Source organism: Capra hircus, chromosome 8 (assembly GCF_001704415.2).
Source record: "Capra hircus breed San Clemente chromosome 8, ASM170441v1, whole genome shotgun sequence".
Taxonomy (NCBI): domain Eukaryota; kingdom Metazoa; phylum Chordata; class Mammalia; order Artiodactyla; family Bovidae; genus Capra; species Capra hircus.
Window position 1 is genome coordinate 81518336 of NC_030815.1, and position 27712 is coordinate 81546047.

Here is a 27712-nt window from a genome sequence, read left to right on the forward strand (position 1 = left end):
ACACCCTATGGGCACTTCATCTTATTTTTTAAGGTGTACTTTATATACCACAAAATGTACCTGTTTGAAATGTAGAGTTCAAAAGATTTTTAACAAATTGTTGACTTGGATAACCACCATCATCATCATCCACTTTTAGGACATTTCCATCACCTCAAGATCTTTTGTGCTCATTTGCAGGAAATCCCTCTGCCCTCCTAGGCAACAAATAATCTATTTTCAGTCTCTATAATATGATTTACCTATTCTGGACATTCTACAAATATGGAACCACACAGTATGTAGCCTTTCATGATTGGATTAAGCACAATGTTTTGTTTTGTTTTTAATAATTTATTTATTTATGGCTGCACTGGGTTTTCATTGGTGCATGTGGGCTTTCTCTAGTTGCGGATAGTGTGGGCTATTCTTCATTATGGGCCCCAGAGCACGCAGATTTCAGCAGCTGTGGCACACAGGCTTAGTTGCTCCAAAGCATGTGGAACCTTCCTGGACCAGGGATAGAACCCGTGTCCTCTGCATTGGCAGGCGGATTCTTATCCACTGCACCACCTGGGAAGTCCAAGCATGTTTTTGATGTTAACACATACTGTAGCATGAATCAGAAGACTGTTCCTTTTTCACTAAGGAATAGCATTCTATTGTATGGACAAAGCATATTTTATCCATCCATTAGTTGATAGATATTTGGGTTGCTTCTGTTTTGGTCTATTATGAATAATGCCAGTATGAACATTCACATACAAGCATCTGTGTGCTTATTAGCCATTTGTATATGTATATATATTTTCAGTGATATACATTCCCATCTTTTACCAGTTTTTTAACTGAGTTATCTGTCTTCCTATTACTGACTTCTTTGTATATTCTGGGTATGAGCTCATTATCAGACGTATGATTTGAAAATACTTCCTCAGAATGTATGACTTGTCTTTTCATTTTTTTAAACAATGGTAACATAATTTTTTATTTATTTTTGTGTTCACTTGAAGATGGTCCTCTGGATTGTTTCTGTTTCTGAACTACTGCAAATAAAGCAGCTATGAATATTTATATAGAAATATTTGTGAATACCTACATTTTTGTTTGTCATTACTTAATACTTGAGTGAAACTGTTGGGTTCAATGGTAAGGGTATGTTTAACTTTGTAGTAAACCACCACACTGCTCACCAAAGCAGTTACAGTAATTGCTAGGCCTTATGGAAAGTCGATGCTGAACTCTCTGAGGAACTGCCATACTGTTTTCTACTAGAGCTTTACCACTTACATTCTCATCAGCACTGTGTGAGGGTTCTACTTTCTCCACCTCCTTGCCAAAAGGTCATTTTCCATTCTGTTTGTTATTTTTAAAATTACAGCCATTCTACTTAGGCGTGTTGTAGTATCCCACTGTGACTTTAATTTGAATTTCCATAATAATTAGTAATTTTAAGCATCGTTTTATATGCTTATTGGACAGTTGTACATCTTTGTACAACTAATAAAGTCTCTAATAAAGTCCCTAATAAAGTCTCTTACCCATTTTTGAATTGAGCTTTGTTGTTGTTTTTAGGAGTTTTTTTTATAGTCAGGATATTAACCCCTTATTAGATATATTATTCCCAACTGAATGATATATCTCACTTACCAGGTATTGTATTAATTGTAATGAAATCCAGTTTATCTACTTCTGCTTTGTTTCTTATGATTTTGGTGTCGTATTAAAAAAAATCCCTGCCAAATCTAATGTCATGAAGATTTTCTCCAGTGTTTTCATCTAAGAGTTTTATATTTTACTTTAAGGGGTTAAATACAAATGGTTCCTAAAGACTGAGGGCAAACACCATTTCAGACAGAGCTTTAATTGGCAACAGCTTTATTAAAAAAAAAATCACGAATTTCTTTGGTCCCAGATTCTCCTAATGATTTGTTAAAAATAAAAATGCTCACCAATAAAAACAACTTTGAATTCTTTTATTTAGTGAAGAAATGTTTTGTAATGTGATTAATTGCATTTTAATTTGTCTGAATCTATTTGATTTGGTTACTCTAGATTTTGGTATATTGTGTTTCTTAAATAGGTTATTTGTGTACACCAAATATCTGCTGCCTTGTAAATAATTTTGATTGTGTAACTGTGTGTGTGAATGATACAGCCTCACACTGAGCCATGCATTCTTTCCTTTCTGTTGCATACTGCATATGTGGGTATCAGTTTTACTCAACTGGTACCCAAGAGACATTGTTTGATCTACTTAATGACCTGAGAGTTGAGAGAATAGTGATTAAAAAAAGAACATCTATAAAAATTGCCAATTTGCCATGTATCCCCCTGAAAATAATCTCTCTACATAGAATATAACCATAATTATGAACATGCATTTCCTAAGAATTATAAAACTTTTCTTTCATAACAAACTGATACATTTTGAAACTTGAGAAGCGGGATGTTTAGTTTAACACCTACCGTCTTTGACTGTTAAATCCATTAAGATGATTCTCTCGGAGTTCAGACACTAATGATAAAACCATCTGTAAAACAAAATCAGTTGCAGGTTAACTCACGCTGCAAACAGGATTACATCAGTTCTATTTTTCTTGGTGTGAGTGATATTTCCGTTGAGATTCCCCACTCTCTTCCCCCACCAATCCTCTCCTTGCCTTACTTTCTCAAAACAAAAAGAAAGCAGTGCCAAATCACATTTACTAATAATCTGGATTTTATGTTTCATGTCTGTTACTCTGTATTCCTAAATATTTAAGCAAATGAATACTAGACAAGTCATTAATTTCCCCCAAATTAAAACCAAATCTATTAAAAATAAAACCATGTTAGAGTTAGTTTACTTTTTTCTTTCTTAACTTATTAATTTTTAAAAATGCTGTTAATGTATACAGCTTCCAAAAGACTAGAACAGTATTCAAACATTAAAATCTCAAACATTTTTTAAAAGAGCTGTGCTAAGACCATAAACTGTTCCTTGAATTTGGCTAAAATTTAAGGCAGAAGAAATCACAGCTTTAATACTAAGATGTAAATATATAGAAGGTTGTTATTTATTGAATATTTTGCCTTAACATAAAATTCCCATCAGGTTATTTTTAAATATGAAATTTGTCCAACAGTAAAAGACTGTGTTTATATTGGTTAAGGAAGTCTCTTCTCCTAGAAATCTTTGAGAGAATAAATGAGATGTGTTAAGGGACAGAGAGGTTGGTTGATTTAGAATAACCTCTCCTGGTTTCCTTCTTCTTCTCATAATCTCTCATCTCACATTTTTTCCTTACATGGCCATAAGTCCACCCAAGGTAAGAAGAGATAAACATAGAAAAGTTAAACATCTCTCCTGGAGGAGTGAAATATTTCCATTTACCTTTTTTGCAGATGGTACATTAAGCAATGAAAATTTCAATACTAATAAATTAAAAATACTCACATTTTTAAGTAAACCAGGATAGTAGTCTGTGGGTGCATACCCAAGAACTTGATTAAAAAGACCAACTTCTTTTATATCAAATATGGATGTGGAAACTATATGAGATAACAACCTCTAAAAAACATAAACAGAAAGAGAAAAAGGTCTTAAAAGTGAAATAAGTGCCTATTATGTATAATGCCAAGAAGCTGGGTCATTTGTAAATGGAGTGGTCTCAATGAAATGAATAATCATAATTTTTTCAAATACCCAGTTCACTTTGATTCAGATATAAAGAGGAAATAAGTTAGTGATAAAATTATTTCATTAAGTAAATTAAAAAAACATTAATATTGAACTATGTATAACTAATGAACAAGGCTTTAACTACACTAAAAATGTCATCTTTACTGGTTTTAAACTCAGTAAAACATTCTTATCAGAGTAGAGATGATTACTTAATACCTGACAAGGAACACATCACAAATCACTAGGGAAAGGAAAGATTATGCAATAAATGGTACTAGGAAAACTACTTGAAAAAATTATATTCTCACCTTATGTTACTTATTAAAATATACTTGAATTTACTATAAATCAAAGAGATCAATGTAAAACTGAAATAAAATAATAAGCAAGAAGAAAACAGAAGTACTTTTCACATGTCTGAATGGGGAAGAACTTTATAAACTCAAAGTCAAGGGAGCAAATCAACAATTGCTCTAAATTACAACAAAACAGCTCCCCCTCAAAAAAAACACACTTTGTGTTTCCCAGTGAATATGCACAAACTAAGAATATTAACAACAAATAATACTGCATATGTAATCAAATTTGGACTTCCCAGGTGGCACTAGTGGTAAAGAACCCACCCGCCAATGCAGGAGAGGGAGAGACATGGGTTTGATCCCTGGGTGAGGAAGATTCCCTGGAGGAGAGCATGCCAACCCACTACAGTATTACTGCCTGGAGAATCCCATGGACAGAGGAGCCTAGCAGGCTACAGAGTTGGACATGACTGAAGCAACTATACACACTAATACAGAATCAAATTCAGTGTTCAGTTCAGTTCAGTTCAGTCGCTCAGTCATGTCTGACTGTTTGCGAAGCCATGAACCACAGCATGCCAGGCCTCCCTGTCCATCACCAACTCCCAGAGTCCACGCAAACCCATGTCCATTGAGTTAGTGATACCATCCAACCATCTCATCCTCTGTCGTCCCCTTCTCCTCCTGCCCTCAATCTTTCCCAGCATCAGGGTCTTTTCAAATGAGTCAGCTCTTCATATCAGGTGGCCAAAGTATTGGAGTTTCAGCTTCTACACCAGTCCTTCCAATGAACACCCAGGACTGATCTCCTTTAGGATGGACTGGTTCGATTTCCTTGCAGTCCAAGGGACTCTTAAGAGTCTTCTCCAACACCACAGTTCAAAACCATCAACTCTTCGGCGCTCAGCTTTCTTTACAGTCCAACTCTGACATCCATACATGACTACTGGAAAAACCATAGCTTTGGCTAGACAGACCTTACAAAATACCATATGAAAAATATTAAGAGCATTAAAAAAGCATAGGAACAGATAATTCCTAAGATAAAACAGTAATGCCCAAGAAACACATGGATAAATGTTTAGCCTCATAATCAAAAAGGGCAAATTTATACATCAACAAACTATTTTCCACTAAATGAATTAAAGTTTTTATAGACATGAATACCTAAGGCTAATCTGGGTTCTCTGAAACAGGTGTTCTGTGTGAGCTATTGGAAAAATTCTAATGGAATCACATATCAGTGCTACTGTGAATCAGACAAAGGCACCCACAGAGTGTGAGCGAGTATAACACAGCCCATAACCCACCCCTAAGCTTGGACTGACCGGGCTACGTTTGCCTAGACATTTGTAACATGTAGACATGTTATAAGTGGTAACATTTAGACACCTTATAGGTTGGTTACTTTATAGAAAACAACTTGAGAATGTATATTAAAGGTTCTAAAAGCATTCAGGACTTTTAATGTATCTGGCATACATTTAAGGAAATAAATCAAAATATGACAATGCGGATTATGTGCAAAGATGTTTACCACAGTGTTATTTCTTATAGCAAAAAAAATGTCTAACAGGAGGGAACTATTAATCTGTGATACCCTCAATACTGTGGCTCATTGTAAGCCATTAAATGCTTATAAAGAACATATGACAGCATTTTAAGTGGTTATAATATTAAATGAAGAAAGGAAGATGCAAAACTGTATATATAGAAATGAGCTCATCACTATAAAAATAATCCAGACATAGGAACAAAAAAAAAAAAACAATGAAAGAAAATATCACCAAACGTTAAGTCTCTGGGATGGCGCTATTATGGGTTTACATATTTTTCTTCTTTCTGCTTTGCCAGTTAACACAAAGGGCACATATCACTAACTCATCATGTCAATTCTATCACAAACCATTTTACATATTCAAAAAGATACAAAATAATACAACAATTCCTCCACCACGGAACTTAACAAAGCATTAGAAACATCAAGGAAGACCTCTGTGCCATCTTTTTGCCCCATCACAATTCCTCCCCGGGGAAAACTCACCCCTAGTCTGGTGGGCACCCTTTTATGTAGATCACGGTACTTTCTCCCTGTGAGCTCTGACTTGCCTCAGTTTCCTCAAAACAGAACTCCACGCAGTAAGTTCATTTGTATCATTTCTTTTTGGATTACATGTAAGGGATGTCAAACAATATTTCTCCTTCTCTGACTTACTTCACTCAGTATGACACTCTCTAGGTCCATCCATGTTGCTGCAAATGGTCTTACTTACAAAACAGAAACAGACTCACAGACTTAAGAGAGTGAATTTATAGCTGTCGGGGGAAAGGGATAGTTTGGGAGTCTGGGATGAACATGTACATACTACTGTGTATGGATAAAATGGATAACCAACAAGGACCTACTGTCTAGCTCAGGGAGCTCTGCTCAATGTTACGTGGCAGCCTAGATGGGAGGGGGATTTGGGGGAGAATGGATACATGAATATGTATGGCTGAGTCCCTTTGCTGCTTACCTGAAACTATTACAACATTGTTAACTGGCTATACCCCAATACAAAATAAAAAGTTCAGAAGAAGAAAAAAAGAACTCCAGACAACACTACTAAGTATATATAGGTTGAAATCTGCTGAAAGAGCTCAGCTGGTAAAGAACCCTCCTGTAATGCGGGAGACCTGGGTTGATCCCTGCGTTGGGAAGATCCCCTGGAGAAGGGAAAGACTGCCCACTCCAGTATTCTGGCCTGGAGAATTCCATGGACTGTATAGGTTATGGGGTCGCAAAGAGTCGGACATGACTGAGCAACTTTCTCTCTCTGCTGTTCCTACCTGAAAGCCAACCTACTGTTTTCAAATTAGAAGAGTTCATAGCAAGCTAACAAAGTAACTTTGAAATACTACTACTTAGTAGAAGACATTAATGATTAAAAAAAAAGACTCAGCCACATGTATAATATGATGCACAAAAAATGAAACCACTGGGGAGGGAGAAAAGCAGGAAATTTACAGAGTTAAAGTGAACTTTTTAATAAGGCATAAGACAATGAAAAGGTTCCTTCTAGAGGGAAGAAAAGTCTGGATGGAAGCTACTTGCCAACTATTGGCCTTTTTTTCCTTTCAGTTCAAAGCTATCCTTTAAAAATACAGCAAGCAAACGGGAGCTGACAACAGCCCCAGGAGAATTCATCTCCCAGTTATTTTCAAATACTAAATGCATTCTGGGTGAGATCAAGCAGTTGTGGTTAGGTTGGCAGAGCCAGGGGAGGCAAATTACCGTCAATGTGCCATTCTTCGAGGGGAGGTGTTTAGTGGTGGATTCTTAGTTAACCACAGCAAGGGGCACACATGGTGCCTTCAGCAGGTGGGACCTGACTCCCTGTGGGGAGTGCAGTGTAGGTGTTCTGGTGAAGGCAAAGTCCAGCTAGACTTGGCTAACCATATGCTGCACCCATGTGGAGGTGCCCACATCAGACCAGGCAGGAGGAGAGAGAAAACTCAGTTTCCTTATTAGGAAAGTAGGCTGCAAGAGGCTCAGAATCAGGAACAGGCTGGGTTTCTCACAGAGAAGATTAGTTTGATGCTAGATGGAGGGAAAACAGCACTGGAAGTGCTTAACTTTCTGTTACCAGACTGGCATTCTATTTAGCAAACATTTAAAGCATTTATATGCTGCGAGCTGTACTAACAATTTACAGAGAGCAACTCATTTAATCCCCACAGCCTATGGGGTAAGTGCTATTACTGAACGTTGTTACCAATGAGGATACTGAGACACACTGAAAGAAACATGCCCAAGACTGGTTACCTACTTTAAGGTAAAACCTTATAAGGAATGTCCCTTTATGGGTTTTTCTTGAAGCAGCTGGAGTAGTTAAACAATGCAAATCTGATTGGATTCCCTGGTGGCTCAGTGGTAAAGAATCCACCTGCCAATGCAGGAGAGATGCAGATGTGTATTCGATCCCTGGGTCCGGAAGATCCCCTGGAGAAGGAAATGACAACATACTCCAGTATTCTTGCCTGGAAAATCCCATGGACAGAGGAACCTGGAGGGTTACAGTTCATGGGGTTGCAAAAGAGTCAGACATGACTTAGTGAACTGAAAAACAACATTCAGCTTGGTGGTAGTTTAGTCCCTTAGTGGGGTCCGACTCTCTGCAACACCATGAACTATAGCCTGGAGGCTCCTCTGTCCATGCAATTTCCCAGGCGAGAATACTGGAGTGGGTTGCCACTTCCTTTGCAGGGGATCTTCCTGACCCAGGAATCGAACTTGAGTCTGCAGCCTTGCAGGTAGATTCTTTTTTTTTTTTTAGTTTTTTATTTTTTAAATTTTAAAATCTTTAATTCTTACATGCGTTCCCAAACATGAACCCCCCTCCCACCTCCCTCCCCATAACATCTCTCTGGGTCATCCCCATGCACCAGCCCCAAGCATGCTGTATCCTGCGTCAGACATAGACTGGCGATTCAATTCTTACATGATAGTATACATGTTAGAATGCCATTCTCCCAAATCATCCCACGCTCTCCCTCTCCCTCTGAGTCCAAAAGTCCGTTATACACATCTGTGTCTTTTTTCCTGTCTTGCATACAGGGTCGTCATTGCCATCTTCCTAAATTCCATATATATGTTTTAGTATACTGTATTGGTGTTTTTCTTTCTGGCTTACTTCACTCTGTATAATAGGCTCCAGTTTCATCCATCTCGTCAGAACTGATTCAAATGAATTCTTTTTAATGGCTGAGTAATACTCCATTGTGTATATGTACCACAGCTTTCTTATCCATTCATCTGCTGATGGACATCTAGGTTGTTTCCATGTCCTGGCTATTATAAACAGTGCTGCGATGAACATTGGGGTTCATGTGTCTCTTTCAATTCTGGTTTCCTCAGTATGTATGCCCAGAAGTGGGATTGCTGGGTCATAAGGTAGTTCTATTTGCAATTTTTAAAGGAATCTCCACACTGTTCTCCATAGTGGCTGTACTAGTTTGCATTCCCACCAACAGTGTAGGAGGGTTCCCTTTTCTCCACACCCTCTCCAGCATTTATTGCTTGCAGATTTTTGGATCGCAGCCATTCTGACTGGTGTGAAGTGGTACCTCATTGTGGTTTTGATTTGCATTTCTCTAATAATGAGTGATGTTGAGCATCTTTTCATGTGTTTGTTAGCCATCCGTATGTCTTCTTTGGAGAAATGTCTATTTAGTTCTTTGGCCCATTTTTTGATTGGGTCGTTTATTTTTCTGGAATTGAGCTGCATAAGTTGCTTGTATATTTTTGAGATTAGTTGTTTGTCAGTTGCTTCATTTGCTATTATTTTCTCCCATTCAGAAGGCTGTCTTTTCACCTTGCTTATATTTTCCTTTGTTGTGCAGAAGCTTTTAATTTTAATTAGATCCCATTTGTTTATTTTTGCTTTTATTTCCAGAATTCTGGGAAGTGGATCATAGAGGATCCTGCTGTGATTTATGTCTGAGAGTGTTTTGCCTATGTTCTCCTCTAGGAGTTTTATAGTTTCTGATCTTACATTTAGATCTTTAATCCATTTTGAGTTTATTTTTGTGTGCGGTGTTAGAAAGTGATCTAGTTTCATTCTTTTACAAGTGGTTGACCAGTTTTCCCAGCACCACTTGTTAAAGAGATTGTCTTTACTCCATTGTATATTCTTGCCTCCTTTGTCAAAGATAAGGTGTCCATATGTGTGTGGATTTATCTCTGGGCTTTCTATTTTGTTCCATTGATCTATATGTCTGTCTTTGTGCCAATACCATACTGTCTTGATGACTGTGGCTTTGTAGTAGAGCCTGAAGTCAGGCAAGTTGATTCCTCCAGTTCCATTCTTCTTTCTCAAGATTGCTTTGGCTATTCGAGGTTTTTTGTATTTCCATACAAATCTTGAAATTATTTGTTCTAGTTCTGTGAAAAATGTGGCTGGTAGCTTGATAGGGATTGCATTGAATTTGTAAATGCAGGTAGATTCTTTACTGACTGAGTCAACAGGGAAGTCACCATTCAGCTTAAGACTCCCAACAACTCTTAGGGTGAAGCTCAAACCCCTCCCTAAAAGATGAAACCTTGCCCCACTGGTTTTGCAGCCCCTGTCTGGGGCTGATTTTGCCCCCTTAGCTTGTTTGGAGACCCGAAGGCTCTTTGGTCCCTGAAGGCTTTGGTATGTTCTAGTCCCTCTGACGGGGTCTGCCCTGGTGGCTCAGAGGTTAAAATGTCTGCCTGCAATGCGGGAGACCTGGGGGCTCTTCTAGCCCAATTACCTGCTCAAGTGTTGCTTCTTGAGGGTTTCTAGCAATGATAACAAAGTTTTTATGAGTGCTTACCATAAATGAAGCACTGGGCTATGTTCTCTAAGTATGGCATCTCACTTAAAATTCCATAAATTCAGTTTTTAATAAAACTCAATTAAGCAAAGTTTCAATTAAGCCTAAGGTCACAGCACCCTGTCCTATCACTTCATGGCAAATAGACAGGGAAACAATGCAAACAGTGACTGACCTTATTATTTTCTTGAGCTCCAAAATCACTGCAGACAGTGACTGCAGCCATGAAAATAAAAGACACTTGCTCCTTGGAAGAAAAGCTGTGACCAACCCAGACAGCATATTAAAAAGCAGAGACATCACTTTGCCAACAAAGGTCCATATAGTCAAAACTATGGTTTTTCCAGTATTCATGTATGCATGTGAAAGTTGGACCATAAAGAAGGCTGAGCACCAAAGAATTGATGCTTTTGAACTGTGGTGTTGAAGACTCTTGAGATTCCCTTGGACAGCAAGGAGATCAAACTAGTCAATCCTAAAGGAAATCAGTCCTAAGTATTCATTGGAAGGACTTATGCTGAAGGTCCAATATTTTGGCTACCTGATGGGAAGAACAGACTCATTTGAAAAGACAGTGATGCTGGGAAAGATTGAAGGCAGGAGGAGAAGGGAATGATAGAGGATGAGATGGTTGGATAGCATCACCGACTCAATGCACATGAGTTTGAGTATGGTCTGGGAGATGGTGAAGGACAGAGAAGCCTGGTGTGCTTTGGGGTCCCTAAGAATTGGACATGACTGAGCGACTGAACAAGAAACTGGTGGCTACCATCATAATTCACATGGTTGACTCTTAAAAATTAAAGCATGAATTACTACAGACCCAGTTGGGACAGAAAGCAGCATAGTGCATTTACAATAGAAGAAAACCAGTTTCAAGGCAGCAACAGTTAAGGGTCAGCTAAGACTGCAGGTCCTAAGGAAAACTATGTAAAGGCTTTCCTCTTTAATCCCAGCTGCCCAGAGGGACTGACATGCTGGGCGTTGGAGTGCATGGAATGCATGGAGGCTAGCTCCCCCAAACTGCATGAGTTTACTCTGGAGACTGAGCCAATGAAAGTTAAAAAAAAAAAATCTAGGACATTCAATAGATTCAGAGGGTGCAATCAGGTACTGTAAATAATTACCAAGCAGTGTTTAAAACAGCCATAAACAGTTCCCTAGATAGTATCACAACAACTGCATTATACAAGCTGACTGTAACACGATCTTGGAAACACAAAAATAACTTAATTGGCAGATCTGTCCTGGCCTAAATTCCCAAAATGATATGGTTAGAAACTGATTTTTTTTAAATCAATTGTTATAAAGATTAGTTTCCCCTACTATCTCCTGCTTTTTTTTTTGTTTTAAATAATAAGAAAAACAACTCTATACTCCTTGTTGGCAAGGATATGGTGAGAGGGGTACTCCATTGCTGTTGGGAGCAGAAATTTGTAAAGATTTTCTGGGAAGCCATTTGATGATATGTAACCAAAGCATTAAAATTCATATCCTTCTACCCAGTACCTTGATTTCCAAGACTATATCCTAAGGAAAAATTCAGGTTCATGGCAGTATTACTTTTTACAGTGAAAAACTAGAAGCAACCAAAGTACCCCACAGCACCGTACTTGTTGAAATTCATCATGGTTTATCCAACAGCATGAATCACACTGTAAAAAAGATATTTAATGACACAGAAAAGACACCATGACATTAATCTGTAAAGCAAGGTGTAAAAACTGTATATTCAATTTTATATTCAAAAAAATACTAGGAAGAAACATGACAGTTGTTATCATAACATTATTTCAGGGAGTGATTTAAAATTTCTTCTTTATACTACCTGTATTTCCAAAGTTTCTACACTTACCATATCATACTTTTTTTCATTAACTTATGTCTGGTTTTCTTTTTTCTCATAATTCCCTAATGCAAATTGCTATAAAGGGACACAGAGTTTTATTCCTGGATGAAATAAGCATAAGTACCAGAAACAACATACTGAGGCCTGACTATGTTTCCATAACTTATAAAAAGATACCTGAAACTTTGGACGTCCACATTTCTCTTTTAAGGTAAAATTAAAATTTGATAAGCACTTCTCATTGCTAAGAACAATTTTTCTTACTGCCACCTAGTGGTAAGTATTCTAAAGCCAAACCCATATGAATTCCATAGGCATTGGCCCTTGGACAAAAATTAATTCCTATAGTCACACAAGTAATTGACTCATTTTAAAATGCTGAAAAAACTTGGAAATCTACACCAACTGCTTATTTTACTGATAGGAACTGGGCTTCTAAATATATAAATCATTATCAACAAAAACATGTGCATGTAGATTGAATATTTTTTTTGGAAAAAAAATGCCAATTTGAAAGGCATAAAGAAAAAGTGCAAATACATCATCCTGACTACTGATCTAAAATCAGTCAAGGGTGGAAAGTATAGGAACCAACACAATTGTGCATAAAATGTTTTAAGTCCAATTTTGATCCATGTAGGAGTTTGAAGGACTCTGCTAATGTTTGAAAAGCCATTAAAAAATACTCATAACCATGAAAGTGAACTTTCAAGGAGAAAAGTAAATAAATCAGAGGGAAAATCCATTTCCCTTGTTTTCAGGTGTTCTTTCTTGTTCTAGCCTCATTGTATCTGCTCCATCTTGTAACAGGCAGCACATTCACAGGCGGGTTAGGAAAGTTGGAGCAGTGAGGCTGTGGTTTGGCGCAGGGTATGGGTGTGGAAGAAGGGCTGTGGTTTTTGCTCAGGCAAAGGGTTAGCAGAGCCAAACTGTGGTCAATATTCTTGAACTGAGACAGAGTACATATTTTATACTTCTCCAAACAATTTCTTCATCTGATCATTGAAGTCTTTTAGAATTTCCACCACTTTGGTCTTTACTACACCTATCTCTTTATACGTATTAAAGATAAAAACTTTTGTAAACAAGGATGCCTTATTCATTCTTTCATTCTACAAACATATATTCAAGCCACTCTACTGGGTCTATTGTGATAGGAAGACCACTACAGACAGAGATGGAAATATCCATAATACAAGACAGAATGCAGTAAGGGGCTATAACGAGGCGGTAAGACAATCACTGTGGGAACAGAGGAAGTGATGATTAATTCCAACTGTAGGGTTTCAGAGTGCTCCCTGAGATGATGACTTTTGAGCTGATTCTGACAGCTGGGGAAGGAGGTATAGGAAAGAAAGAAAGAGACGGTGTATAATGTTGGCTGAGATAGACAGAGAAAAATGGCTAGAGGGATTAGAAACAGCAACGGAAAGGGGGCTATGGTGTGTGGGCAAAGACTTGGGAAATGCTTCTGTCACTTCGACTGTTTTAATACTTCACTGGACTCCTAAGCACAGCCTCCCCTATGGGGCCTCAGAATATCTGGTCAAACTTGCTTCTCCCAATTTTTCTCTTTGATCCCTGTGATTTGGTAACATCAGACTCTCTGCTGGTCATCAAACTCACCCAGCCTTTTCCCCATATCATTTCTTTCCCCTGAGAAAGCCAACAACCCTCACCCATCTCTAGCTGCCCAAATTATACCTATCTTTCAAAATCTATCCTTCCCCAAGATTCTTGTTCCAGTTTGCAATAGTATGAGATAGTATTCCCCTGAAATCTCCATGGTATCCTATTTGTATTTTTCTCACAATGCCTTCCAAGTTCTGCCTTGCACTGTAGTTATATTTCCTCATTCTACTCATTAGTAAGACAGTGAAAAGGACTGTCTTCACTAATCTTTATATTCTTCAGAGCAACTGTTAACTTGCCCTTGGCATTTCACATACTAGGTGTGCAATAAACCCTAGGTGAATTAAAACTCAATAGAATGAACTGCTCATTTACATTCAGTGAAAAATAAAATTACTATAGGATTCTTTTGTGACCTCATTACACTACAACATGAGCAATTTTCCTTTTCACGATTTCCCAAGTTTCAGTCCATGAAATACCCACAGATTACTGGAACAAAACATGACATTGCCACACACTTTTACTTCAAAGAATTTTACTTAATTTGGTAACACTGACTGGAATCTGGCACACTGATGTGAGTATAATTTCACTGAATAATGCACTGCTCTGGAACCTGGTGGTCCACTGGTTAAGCCTCTGTGCTTCTACTGCAGGGAGCACAGGTTCAGTTCCTGGTCAGGGAACCAGGATCATGCACACTGCATGGCATGGGTCAAAAAAAAAAAAAAGACTACTGATTTGGGACCTTAAATATTTTCACAATATCCAACTGCTTTTAAAAAATACACTAATTTGTTGCTGCTCAGCCTGTGGCAACCTATACAAATGCCACACTACTAACAGCACCCAGAAGGAACAGGAGAAGCGGTGAGTAGCAAGGACCATCTTTTCTGAAAGAAGCACTGGAAAATATACTTAAACAAAAATTATACATTAAAAAATCTTTTCCCACTGCAAACTCAAATAAGAAAACAAAGCATTGTTAGTTCAATCCAATTTATTCAATTATTTTTGGCTCCAAAATTTAATCTTCAAGGTACAAGATAACAAGAAGACTCTTGAGAGTCCCTTGGACTGCAAGGCGATCAAACCAGTCAATCCAAGGCAATCAGTCCTGAATATTCATTGGAGGGACTGATGATGAAGCTGAAATTCCAGTACTTTGGCTACCTGATGTGAAAGAACTGACTCATTGGAAAAGACTCTGATGCTGGGTAAGATTGAAGGCAGGAGGAGAAGGAGACAACAGAGGATGAGATGGTTGGATGGTATTACCATCTCAAAGAACATGAGTTTGAGCAAGCTCCGAGATTTAGTGATGGACAGGGAAGCCTGGTGTGCTGTAGTCCATGGGGTCACAAGGAGTCAGACATGACTGAGTGACTAAACTGAACAAGATAACATCCTTAATCTTCTCTTTTCTCAAGTTTTCACAGAAGTATCTATAGTATTCTGACTTTGGTCAGCAGAAATGGGCCATTTTGAATAGTTGGCAGGTCCTTTCACCATATAAAATACCTGTGTCCAAACACTGAATTAGTCACTTCCTTTTTTATGTTCCCATGACATTTTATGTAAACATCTAATAAAACATTTATATTATTATCCTGAAATTGTTTGTTTGCATAAACGATGTTAAAATTCCCAATAAATCACTGCTAAGTGATCTATATTTTTCTAAATTAGATAGCATAGTGAAAATCATCTACTTTTCTTAATAATACAACCTTAAGTTATCATTTCTCCCTGCCAACAAAGACATTCTAGAAACTAAACCAACATGTAAGCATCAACTAAATATATTACTTCACTTAAAAAAAAAAAAGTTGCCCTCTATAAAGTACTGAAACGGCAAGAAATGTTCTGTACACAGCCCTGCATGACAAAACAACAAAGATAAGTGTTATAAAACTAAAAAAAAAATGTACTAAAGACTGGCATAAATGGAGAGATATTCAGGTCGTAGCAAGAAACATTCAATGTCATAAAGGTGTCAATTCTCTGTCTTGCAGACTCAAAATAGTACCATGAACAATTCTAAATATGATTTTTGTAGTAGAACTTCAGAAGCTTTTTTAAAATTTACATAGAAAAGCAAGTAGCCAAGCACAGCACATACTAAGAGAAAGAAGAAAATTACAGCAGTAAACATATAGCGTGAGCCCACTTCTATGAAGTTTAAAAACATACACACTAAGCAAGCTGTTGATCAGGGGCACAGAGACAAGCGGGAAAGCCACATATTCTTCAAACTACTTCCAGACACAGGTTCGAAGAGACAAAGTGGAATAAATCAAATGAAATATTTCACCACTATCACAATACTTATTCTGCACCTGTTAGAATAAGCACCCATAATTCTGAGACTTCTCAAGAAGGAAATATTATTATGATGTAGTTTGACTTCTAACTCTTCTAAAATCTGAAATCCTTCTTAATATCTGAAATAATAAGGAAGATTGTTTTCATTATATGAGATATAATGCAAATCCATTGCTGATGATAAAACTAAAAAAATCAAGATGAAAACTGGATTCTGTAAAACATTTTTAAGCTTCTATGTATTTCTTATTTCTATAATATAAATTACAGATTAAAAGACTGTTCAATATGCAACTGGTACATCTAATAATAGAATTATCTATAATTAAAATGGAGAAGAAATGAGTCCTCAATTAAGGTATAGATTTATTTGTAATGCATTCTTTCTAAAAATCAGACATGATTAAATTAGTTTAAAATTATTTTAAGGAAAAAAATCCTCATTGTTTTCATTACAAATATTTGTGATAATGTATTCTTCAGCAAAGGCATAATAATGGATTGTTAAACTTTTTATGGAATTAAAATAGGCTAAGCTTAGGACTTACACATTATTACCTTCAAACACAAGATGGCAGTCCAAATAAATTAACTTAAACAATGCCAAAGAAAACAATGTCTAATTTCCAACCTAGAATGTAACAGCTTGTTTCCAACAGGTAATGGTCTTGCTTATTAGTCTTATCAGAGCATCACAGGTTCAAACTAATAGATCTGCAATTATAAGAGTTACTTTCATTTTAATTAAATGACTGTTAAATGACTTCCAATTTTACAAAGTCTGTATCTCCTAAAGTATAAGTGGGCAAAGTTCAATTCAGTGAACAGCTTACTCCTGAAGAAAAACTAACCATCCATGAAGAACTAACTACATGAAGAAAATGTGTTGAGAAACACTTTTCTCTGCTACAATGGTTGAGAAGCAAAATTCAGTAAGTAGTTAGTCATTGATTATTTTGCCTCCTTCATAAAACACACTCTCAGATCTCTAAAAGTTCAGACATGATTTCAAACCAGGGAAGACACCAGAGTATAACAGAGTCATTAACTGTAAAATTTTGGAGACTAATCCCTTATCGGTCACAGCATTTGCAAATGTTTGCTCCCAGTCTGTAGGTTGTATTAGACTATATTAATGAATTTTTTGTATGAGCTAAGAAATATTGAAAAAGAAAGAAAAAAGATCATGGGGTTTTCAAGTTAAACAGACTTTGATTTGAGTCCTAGGTGCCTGACCTTGGGGTAATTTGTTTTTTAATTTAACCATGTTTAGGTCTGCTCAGCTCCTTCTTCTATAAAATGCAGATTATAAAACTGACACTACAGGTTTGCTATAAAATTGTTACACACACATGGGGAGTAGCTAGCATAATATGCCAGCTCACAGCAGATCCTTCATTCTCAATGGCTGCTGTTATATTTTGTCTCATTTGGGTAGAAACGGAATCTATTCCTGGGTTCTGAGTACCTTGAATCTTCTCTCTTCACTATTACAGTCAAGGTTGGCCTCCTGCTCTCTGTCTCACCATAAATGCCTGCTCTTGCATACACTTACCTAACAGTGAGGGTAGCGTCTCAAGGTTTGCCACAATCAAATAAGAAATGTATGAAGAGGTCCAGGAAGAGCCATATGTGAAAACTGGTTGCCTCCCTCAGTGTTTCTCCCAGTGTGATGTGTAAATACCTTGATCTGAATCATCTTTTTTTCTTACTACCATGCACAGTCCGTTAAATCAAAACCTCAGGCTGAAGACCCCTAGGATCTGCTTTTCCATCAGGACCACCACCCATCTCACTGTACTGTGACCTGAGCACCTGACCACTGCCTAAACACTGGGTATTTGAACCCTGTGTATACTTGTCTCCTGTGCACTGCGGAGAAAATCAAGAGAACAGAGAGAAGCCCAGGTCACCCTATCACCTCCCTGCCTCTGCTGCAGCTATTCCTTCCTCTGTCACAAAAATCTACTGTAACAGCAGTCCAGACAAGCTTTAGACTCCCCTGTGCAGCCAGATCGCTTGAGGAGAATGAACTTGTGGTTACCAGAGGGTAAGAATGGGGGAAGGGATAGAACAGGAGTTTGGGCTTGACATGGACACACTGCTGTATTTAAAACAGATAACCAAAAAGCATATTGTTAAGTAACAATACATTTTCAGATAAAGAGAAAAAAAACAAACAAGTATTTTTAATATCCCCAAATTAGAGACACAAGCTCCTTTCTCTCTCCCTAAGGTCCACTTTTCAGGGATCCCAGGAAGGCAGCTATGTGCCACTGGGGCCATGGCTTCTGAATGCGTAATAGGTGGTATTTTTCATGCAGTCCTTTCCATAAAAAACTAACCTTGGCTCTTGCCCCTGCCTCCTACCAACCCCCCATCCCTCTCATGCTATTTTTGATTTTGGGCAGAGGACACAGTTAGAAGGAACCATAGGCCTAGAACTCTACTGATCAGTCCCATGAAGAAGGTCCTGAGTTCCTGGGAAGGCAGAAATTCTTGCCCAGTGAAAGGCAAAAAACATTATTTTTCCCTGTGTTTATTATTTGTGTCTGTACTTTTAAGGCTTTACAATCAGTAACACTTATATCCCTAAAACTGTTGTTACCAGTGTTACCATGTAGTCTTAAACAACTGTTTGAGCCTGTTTTCTCTAAAGATTAATTATTTCCTACTAACCTCTACTTTCTGCAGCTTCTGTTCTCTCATTGTATAAAGCGTACCTCACACCTCCCAAAAAACAATCCTTCCCTGCATAATCTGTGGGCCCCTGTCTCTTTTCTTAATCTTTTTCTCATTTCACTCTGGATACTCAAAATTATGGTATGATACTCCTCTATAATTTTAAAAATAATGTTACAAATACAAAGTTATAATGATATTTAAAATCAAATTCAAAAATAATTTCTTTTAACTTAAAACTTGGTACATATAATATTTTCACCATGGCATACTGTGCATTCAGCTATGCTATTATTTGAATCCTTTGAACATCAATTAGAACAAAGTTATTCCCATTCCTGCTGTACTTTTACAACCATAGCCGAAACAAATTACTGCAGACAGATTTCTGCAGCTCTTCCTTCAAAATTCTGTTTTCAATGTTTTTCTTTCTTTCATTTTAAAATTTATATGTCCACTGAAACCACTCCAGTATTCTTGCCTGAAAAACCCCACAGACAGAGGAGCCTGGTGAGCTATAGTCTATGGGGTCGCAAAGAGTTGGATATGGCTGAGTGACTAAACCATACTGCAGTTTAAATGAAGTGATCTACAATAAAAATTTAACTGGCCAGGTGTTTTTAGAGTCTTTTTTTTTGTTTTGTTTTCACTATGAAATAAACACTCTGAAATCTGGAGAATCACAGTGGTTAAGTTTGTAAAGCGTGAAGGAAGGCTCCTCATTCAATGAACCGCCCAACACCCACTGTTTACATAGCCTACTCCACGAGCAGGATGCTGACATGACACAATTCACAGAATATCTAAACATAGCACCAATCATAACAAAGTCTACACTTTTTACTTTTGCTTACAGAACCTCTTGCACGCTCACTCATTAGTTCCGGGGGGCAGAGGAGAGAGGATAGAGTTGACTTTCCAAAAACCAAAATCAAAAGGCTTCAGAAAATAAGCCTGAACTTTAGTTCATAACAATCTGAATGATTCAAACAATGGCATTAAGACATATCAATAATCATGTAATGTAGAAAGACTCTAAGTAGATAGACCTGGAAGTGTATACTTTACTAAATATACTTACTATAAGCAGGTCATGTGTTTGATACTTTGCCAAGCTTAAATAATCACATCCTCAACTCCCTGCCCCCTCCCCCTTTCTACAGTATTGTGGTACATGCCCTGTAAAACCTTTGTGAATTCAATTCTGTACTTCTCTTCATCAGTTGCCTGTAAAGCTGAACTGCTAAGAACATCAGACACCTGAGCCGATGACTCTGATTTCATTACCACATTCCTTGACGGGCTTGGTGCAGCCTTCCAACCCGCCTATGCTCCTCTAGTCAGTCTGCTTGGCAACTTCCTGAGCAATTATTAATATTTCATGTTTTCTCTCTCATCACACCATGCCCCCCTTCCCTGATGAAGACCTTTCCTCAACTACAGTTGAAGAAAAAACTGCAATTAGCAAGAATCTCTCATCTCATCACCTGCTGCTGCTGCTGCTAAGTCACTTCAGTCGTGTCTAACTCTGTGTGACCCCAGAGATGGCAGCCCACCAGGATCCCCCGTCCCTGGGATTCTCCAGGCAAGAACACTGGAGTGGGTTGCCATTGCCTTCTCCAGTGCCTCAAAGTGAAAAGTGAAAGTGACGTCGCTCAGTCGTGTCCGACTCTTAGCGACCCCATGGACTGCAGCCCACCAGGCTCCTTCGCCCATGGGATTTTCCAGGCAAGAGTACTGAAGTGGGGTGCCACTGCCTTCTCCTAGTGGTGGGCAAACTCATTTACTGAGCACTCATTTTGTACCTTACTTGAAAGACATAGCAGTGAACAAGACTGGTGCACTCATGGGGATTTTACTCTAGTAGGGAAAGAGGGAAGAGGAAGTGAATAATTAAAGAGATAAACAATGAAGTGACATGGTGTTATAGAGGAAGCAATCAGGATGCTATGATTAGAAAAAATGTAGGGGGGAGAGGCGGGGAGAGAGTGGATTTACTTCAGGTAAGTAAGGAAAGGCAGCTCTGAAGATTGACCTTGTAGAAGGAACAGCATTCCCGGTCAAGCAATCAGCAAACTTACGACAAATGCAAGAAAGAAAGTGCTACAGAAAAAACCCAAGAAGGCCAGTGGACCTGGGCCGAGGTGATCAGAGGGCAGAATGGAATGAAATGAGAATGGAGATGAAACAGGATTCCAAACATGTAGCGTTCTATAGGTTGTGGTAATAGGGACTACGGATGTTATTTCCGGTCCATCAGAATAACACTAAAGGGTGTTTTGTTGTTAGTGTTCAGTTGTTCAGTCATGTCCAACTCTGCAGCTCTATGGACTGCAGCATGCCAGGCTTCCTTGTCCTTCACCATCTCCTGGAGTTTGCTCAAAGTCATATCTATTGCATTGGTGATGCCATCCAATCATCTCATCCTCTGTCGCCCCCTTCTTCTCCTGCCCTCAATCTTTCCGAGCATCAGGGATTTTTCCAATGAATCAGTTCTTAACATTAGGTGGCAAAAGTATTAGAGCTTCAGTTTCAGCATCCCTCCTTCCAATGAATGATTCAAACAATGGCATTAAAACATATCAATAATCATGTAATGTAGAAAGACTCTAAGTAGATAGACCTGGAAGTGTATACTTTACTAAATATACTTACTATAGCAGGTAATTTCCTTTAGATATGACTGGTCTGATCTCCTTGCTGTCCAAAGGACCCTCAAGAGTCATCTCCAGCACCACAGTTTGAAGGTATCAATTCTTGGACACTTAGCCTTCTTTATGGCCAACTCTCACATTCATACATCATCACTGGAAAAACCATAGCTTTGACTATATGGACATTTGTCAGCAATGTGATGCCTCTGCTTTTTAATACGCTTTCTAGGTTTGTCACAGCTTTCCTTCCAAGGAGCAAGTGTCCTTTAATTTCATGGATGCATTCACCATTTGCAGTAGTCAATAAAGATGAACAGAATAAATAGTCAGTAAAGCAAAAGTAGATGTTTTTCTGGAACTTTCTTGCTTTCTCAGTGATCCAGCGGATGTTAGCAATTTGATCTCTGGTTCCTCCGCCCTTTCTAAATCCAGCTTGAACATCTGGAAGTTCTCAGTTCACAAACTGTTGAAGCCTGGCTTGGAGAATTTTGAGCGTTACTTTGCTCGTGTGTGAGATGATTGCAATTGTGCTGTAGTTTGAACATTCTTTGGCATTGCCTTTCTTTGGGATTGGAATGAAAACTGACCTTTTCCAGTCCTGTGGCCACTGCTGAGTTTTCCAAATTTGCTAGCATATTGAGTGCAGCAGTTTCACAGCATCATCTTTTAGGATTTGAAATAGCTCAACTGGAATTCCATCACCTCCACTAGCTTTGTTCGTAGTGATGCTTTCTAAGGCCCACTTGACTTCACATTCTAGGATGTCTGAATAGGTGAGAGATCACACCATGGTGGTTATCTGGGTCATGAAGATCTTTTTTGTATAGTTCTTCTGTGTATTCTTGCCACCTCTTCTTAATATCTTCTGCTTCTGTTAGGTCCATACCGTTTCCATGCTTTATTGTGCCCATCTTTGCATGAAATGTTCACTCGGTATCTCTAATTTTCTTGAACAGATATCTAGTCTTTCCTATTCTATTGTTTTCCTCTATTTCTTCACATTGATCACTGAGGAAGGCTTTTTTATCTCTCCTTGCTATTCTTTGGAACTCTACATTTAGATGGATATATTTTTCCTTTTCTCCTTCACCTTTAGCTTCTCTTCTTATCTCAGCTATTTGTAAGGCTCCTCAGTCAACATTTTGCCTTTTTGCATTTCTTTCTCATGGTGATGGTTGTAGTCATCACCTCCTGTACAATGTCATGAACCTCCATCCATATCCTTCAGGCACTCTGTCTATCAGATCTAATCCCTTGAATCTATTTGTCACTTCCACTATACAATCCTAAGGGATTTGATTTCAGTCATACCTGAATGGTCTAATGGTTTTCCCTACTTTCTTTAATCTAAGTCTGCATTTTGCAATAAGGAGTTCACGATCTGAGCCACAGTCAGCTCCTGGTCTTGTTTTTGCTGACTGATAGAGCTTCTCCATCTTAAGCTACAAAGAATATAATCAATCTGATTTCAGTACTGACTATTTGGTGATGTCCGTGTGGTAGAGTCGTCTCTTGTGTTGTTGGAAGAGGGTGTTGCTGTGACCAGTGTGTTCTCCCAGCAAAAGTCTGTTGGCCTTTGCCCTGCTTCATTTTGTACTCCAAGGCCAAACTTGCCTATTACTCCAGGCACCTTTTGACTTCCTACTTTTGCTTTCCAGTCCCTTATCAAAAGCACAACTGGAACCTACCAGAAAGGATATTCTACATCCAAAGACATACAAGGAAAAAAAACCCATAACAAGGTGCTAGGAGGGGCGTACTTGTGATATAATCAAATCTCATACCCCTCAAGTAGGGGACCCAGAAACTGAAGAACAATTGTATTGCAGAAGCTCCCCTACAGCTACAGGAGTGAAAGCTCTAAGCCCCATGTCAGGCTCCCCATCCTAGGGTCCTGGCACTGGGAAGATGAACCCCCAAAGCATTTGGCTTTGAAGGCCAGTAGGGTTTGCCTGCAGGAACTCCACAGGACTGGGCGCAACAGAAACTCCACTCTAGGAGGGCACTTTCAGGTTCCCTAGTGTACCAGGATTCAGGGACAAAGCAGTGACTTTACAGGAACCTGGGGCTGACCAACCTGCTGGTCCTGAAGGGTTTCTTGGGGAGGTGGGGTGAGGGTAGCATTGGCTCCTTCTGGGGTTATAAAAACTGGTGGCGAACATACTAGGGACTATTCATCTATGGAACTCTTACTGGAGGTACACACCAAGACCATTGCTTAGATCATTAGTGCCAAAACCTGGCCTCACCCAATAGCCTATAGGCTCCAGTGCTATGATGCCTCAGGCGAAACCACGAATATGGCAGTAACACAGCACCACTCATCAGCAGACAGGCTGCCTAAAGACTTCCTGAGCACACAGTCACCTCCAGACAAGTCCCTTAATACAGCCCTGCCCACCAGACGGCCAAGGTCCAGCTCCACCCACCGGGGGCAAGCACCGGCTGTTCCCACCAGGAAGCCTACACAAGCCTCTAGACAAAATTCACTCATCAGGAGGCAGCTACCAGAAGCAAGGAAACTACCATCCCACAGCCTGTAGAATTAAGCCTGCAAACAGAGATCAGAAACTATTCTGGGACCAGCTGATCCCTGGCTCTTGGGTGACAAGAGGAGAGTGTATTGCTGGGACACAGAGAACATCCCCTATAGAGGGCTATCTCCAAGGTCAAGAAATACAACTAACCTAACGCATACATAAAAACACAATTAGAAATTTAAACAAAATGAGATCGCAAAGGAATATGTTCCAGATGAATGAACTCCAGAACAATAAGTGAAGTGGAAACAGTCTCTCTGAGAAAGAGAGTAACACCTGAAAGATGATATGAGAACTTGAGAAAAGAATGGATGTACAGTGCAAGAAGTTTCTAACAAATAGAAAATATAAAGAACAAAGAAACAGCTGGAGGATTCAATGACTAAAGTGAAAAATACACTAGAAGGAATCCACAGCAAAGTAAATGAGACAGAAGAATGGATCAGTGAGCTGGAAGACAGAGCGGTGGAAATCACTGACACAGAACAGAAGAAAGAATGAAAAGAAGTAAGGACAGTTTAAGAGACCTTTGGGACAGTGTCAAAACATAGGGATATTCGTATTATAAGGGTTCCAGAAGGAAAAGAGGGAGAGAGAGGACCTGAGAAAATACTTGGAGAGGTAATAGCTGAAAACTTTCCTAACATGAGAAAGAAAGTCACCCAACGTCCAGGAAGCACAGAGAGCCACATACAGCATAAACCTAAGAAGGAAAACATTGAGACACATAATAATCATATTGATTAAAAATCAAAGAGAAAGAGAAAATATTAAAAGCAACATGGGAAAAATCAACAAGTAGCATCCAAGGAAATCCCCATAAGATTATAGCTGATTTTTTAGCAGAAACTCTGCAGCCCAGAGAGAGTGGCAAGATAGATTTGAAGTGTGAAAGGGAAAAATCTATCAGGAATACTCTACTCAGCAAGGCTTTCATTTAGATTTGATGAAAAAAATAAAAAAATTCACAGAGAAGCAAAAGCTCAGAGAATTTGGCACCATCAGATAAGCTTTGCAATAAATGCAAAAGAAATTTCTCTAAGCAGAAAAGGTCACAATGAGAAACAAGACAACTACAAAATGGGAAAGCTCATCAGTAAAGGCAAACATGTAGTAAAGGAAGGAGATCATCTACACACCAATGTGATGTCAAAACCAGTTAATTTTGAGAGGAGGAGAGTACAGATGTAGAATGTTTAAAATGTATTTGGAATTAAGATACCGGCAACCTAAAACAATCATGTATATACAGACTGCTATACCAATACCTCATAACTGCAAAACAAAAATCTATATAGATGCAACACAGGAAGAGAAAAAGGAATACAAACACAAACTCTAAAGGTAGTCATCAAACCACAAGAGAACAAAAGAGGAGAGGGGAAAGAAAAAGATGTATAAAACAATTAACAAAATGGCAGAAAGAACATATGCATGCATGCCTGCTCAGTCGTGTCTGACTCTTTTAGTACCCTATGGACTGTAGCCCACTAGACTACTCTGACTATGGGATTCTCCAGGCAAGAAATACTGAAGGGGGTTTCCATTTCCTCCTCCAGGGCATCTTCGCAATCCAAGGATCAAACCTCCATCTCCTGTGTTGGCAGGCAGATTCCTTACCACAGAGCCACTTAGAAAGCCCAAAACGAAAAATACATATCAATAATTACGTTAAGTGTAAATAGATTAAGTGCCCCAACCAAAAGACACAGAATGGTTAAATGTATACAAAAACAAACCCCACATTTATGCTGTCTACAAGAGATCCATTTCAGATCTACAGACACATACAGAGTGAAAGTGAAGGGATAAAAAAAGATATTCATGGAAATAGAATTCAAAAGAAAGCTGGAGTAGCAATGTTTATATCAGAGAAAATAGACTTTAAAATAGAGAAAGTATTTATGAATTTCACTTCAGGACAGCCACCGTGGCATTATAAAATATCTTTTCTAAGAAACTGGTATCCAAAAATATCACCCTATTTACCATCTCCTTAAAACAATCTGCACTCAGGTCACACTTTCAAAGTTCCCACACCTCTTAAAATCCCATCCATGCCCTCTTATTGTTGCTCAGATATAAACAAGCCTTCCCAGGGTCGACGCCTGCAGCCCTACCTTGTACCCCACAGCTTTCACTGCTTCCTTCAGCCCTTTATATTCATCATGTTACCTCTCATTACATGTTGCCTGTTTCCTGTACCCCCTTCCCTCTGCTCTTAACCTACTAAACTGCTAATCCCTCTTTACGTGTCAGCTCCAGCCTACAGCACTTTGTCCATGATGTTACTGGCCCACCCCTTTTCACAAGCATGGTCCCTTGGTCTAAGTGAGCAATGACTGACGGCAGTCTGCACCCTGGAAATGTGCTCCACAGGGCAGGACCTGGGTCAGTTTGAGTACCACTGTATGTTCAGCACAGCATAGGTAGGGCCTGGTACACATAGGCATTCCATCTGGGAAATGCCTGAGTGGAAGAACAGAGAGAAAAACACCATTAGAGGCCCCTGGTTTCCATTTCAAGAATGAGTGTTTACAGCTGTGAATCCTTCCAGGGTTTTGAAAGGTGCATATTCACCTTGGAACAATCTCTCTTGCTTGGAAGAGACTCTTCCATACTTTACTCCCCCCTCAAAGTCTTATATTATTAAGAACCTTCTATATAAGAGAAAGGACACGTATCAGGTAAAATTTTTCACAGCTCCTATGAGTCTTCTTTTTCAGCAAACACTGGTCTTGCTCTTATACTAGTTAGCATATCTACTGAGAGTAATAGATATTTAACATTTACAAATGTTTTCTCTGTCTTTTGGTGTAAATCTAAAGAATAAAACCTCTCATTTCTAAATTTTCATTGTCAAATCGCTAAGATTACAGCAAACGCAAAAAGATGCTACTAGAACAACCAGTGAATACTTGGAGTTTGAAAGCTGGTACAGATGAACCACTATTGCAAGCTAATGTAGGACAGCACTTAGGAATCCTGAAACTTCTGGGGTTCAAACTGGCGCCCACCACTTAATGGCTTTACAGCCTTTAGGGAAGATACTCAATCTCCCTTTACTTCAGTTTTCTCAAATACAAAATAGGGAGGTTGTTGAAGGATTAAATGAGATACGACATTATTTCCAAGTAGGTGGCATTTTGTATGTGGTCAGGAGGTGTGCAGTATAAACAGTCCTGCTGCTGCTTTCCATCCACATGTAAAATACAAAGGAGGTCTAACTACAAGCCAGTGTGGCTGTTTCACTTTCACAGAAGATCAGCAAGATGTTCACTGAAGTAGTTTATTTGCCAAATGAGAAGTTTCAGGCAAATGTTTTATGGGTCTCATCTCATCTCTGACACAGAGATAACTGTATCTGCCCTGCGATATCACAAGGTTGTTGTGAGAATTAAGTGAGCTACATAAGGATTTGGCTTGAAATCTACTAAACAGAATCAAATCCAAAGTATTAACATAGTTTTATTTTCCTTAGAAATTCACTATTCCTCAAATACCTTACATGTATAAAAAGCAGATCACATATAAATGGTAGATCATTTTTTTCTTAAAAACATAAGGAATAAAAAGCACCTATTTTAATTTCATGGTATTTATTTGAACTAAGAATAAGCCTTTCTTAATCATTAACACAGTCAAATGTTCTTTTAGATTTAAACAATCAAAATATATTCTCTAGAACAAGTCGATTAAAATTATACTTTGCTGGAAATTGAAGTACATCTCCTAACAAGAAA

At 38.5% G+C, this 27712-nt stretch overlaps 1 protein-coding gene across 2 annotated transcripts in view; it reads right to left on the reverse strand.

Annotated features, from left to right (window-relative positions):
* Positions 1-27712, reverse strand: part of FANCC (Fanconi anemia complementation group C) — a 325125-nt gene that overhangs the window by 97133 nt on the left and 200280 nt on the right. For both annotated transcript variants that reach the window (XM_005684141.3, XM_005684140.3), the window contains 2 exons: positions 3419-3532; positions 2449-2513 (listed from right to left, as the gene is read on the reverse strand). In XM_005684141.3, the coding sequence (XP_005684198.2) occupies positions 2449-2513; positions 3419-3532 (179 nt within the window). The remainder of the gene's footprint in view (positions 1-2448; positions 2514-3418; positions 3533-27712) is intronic.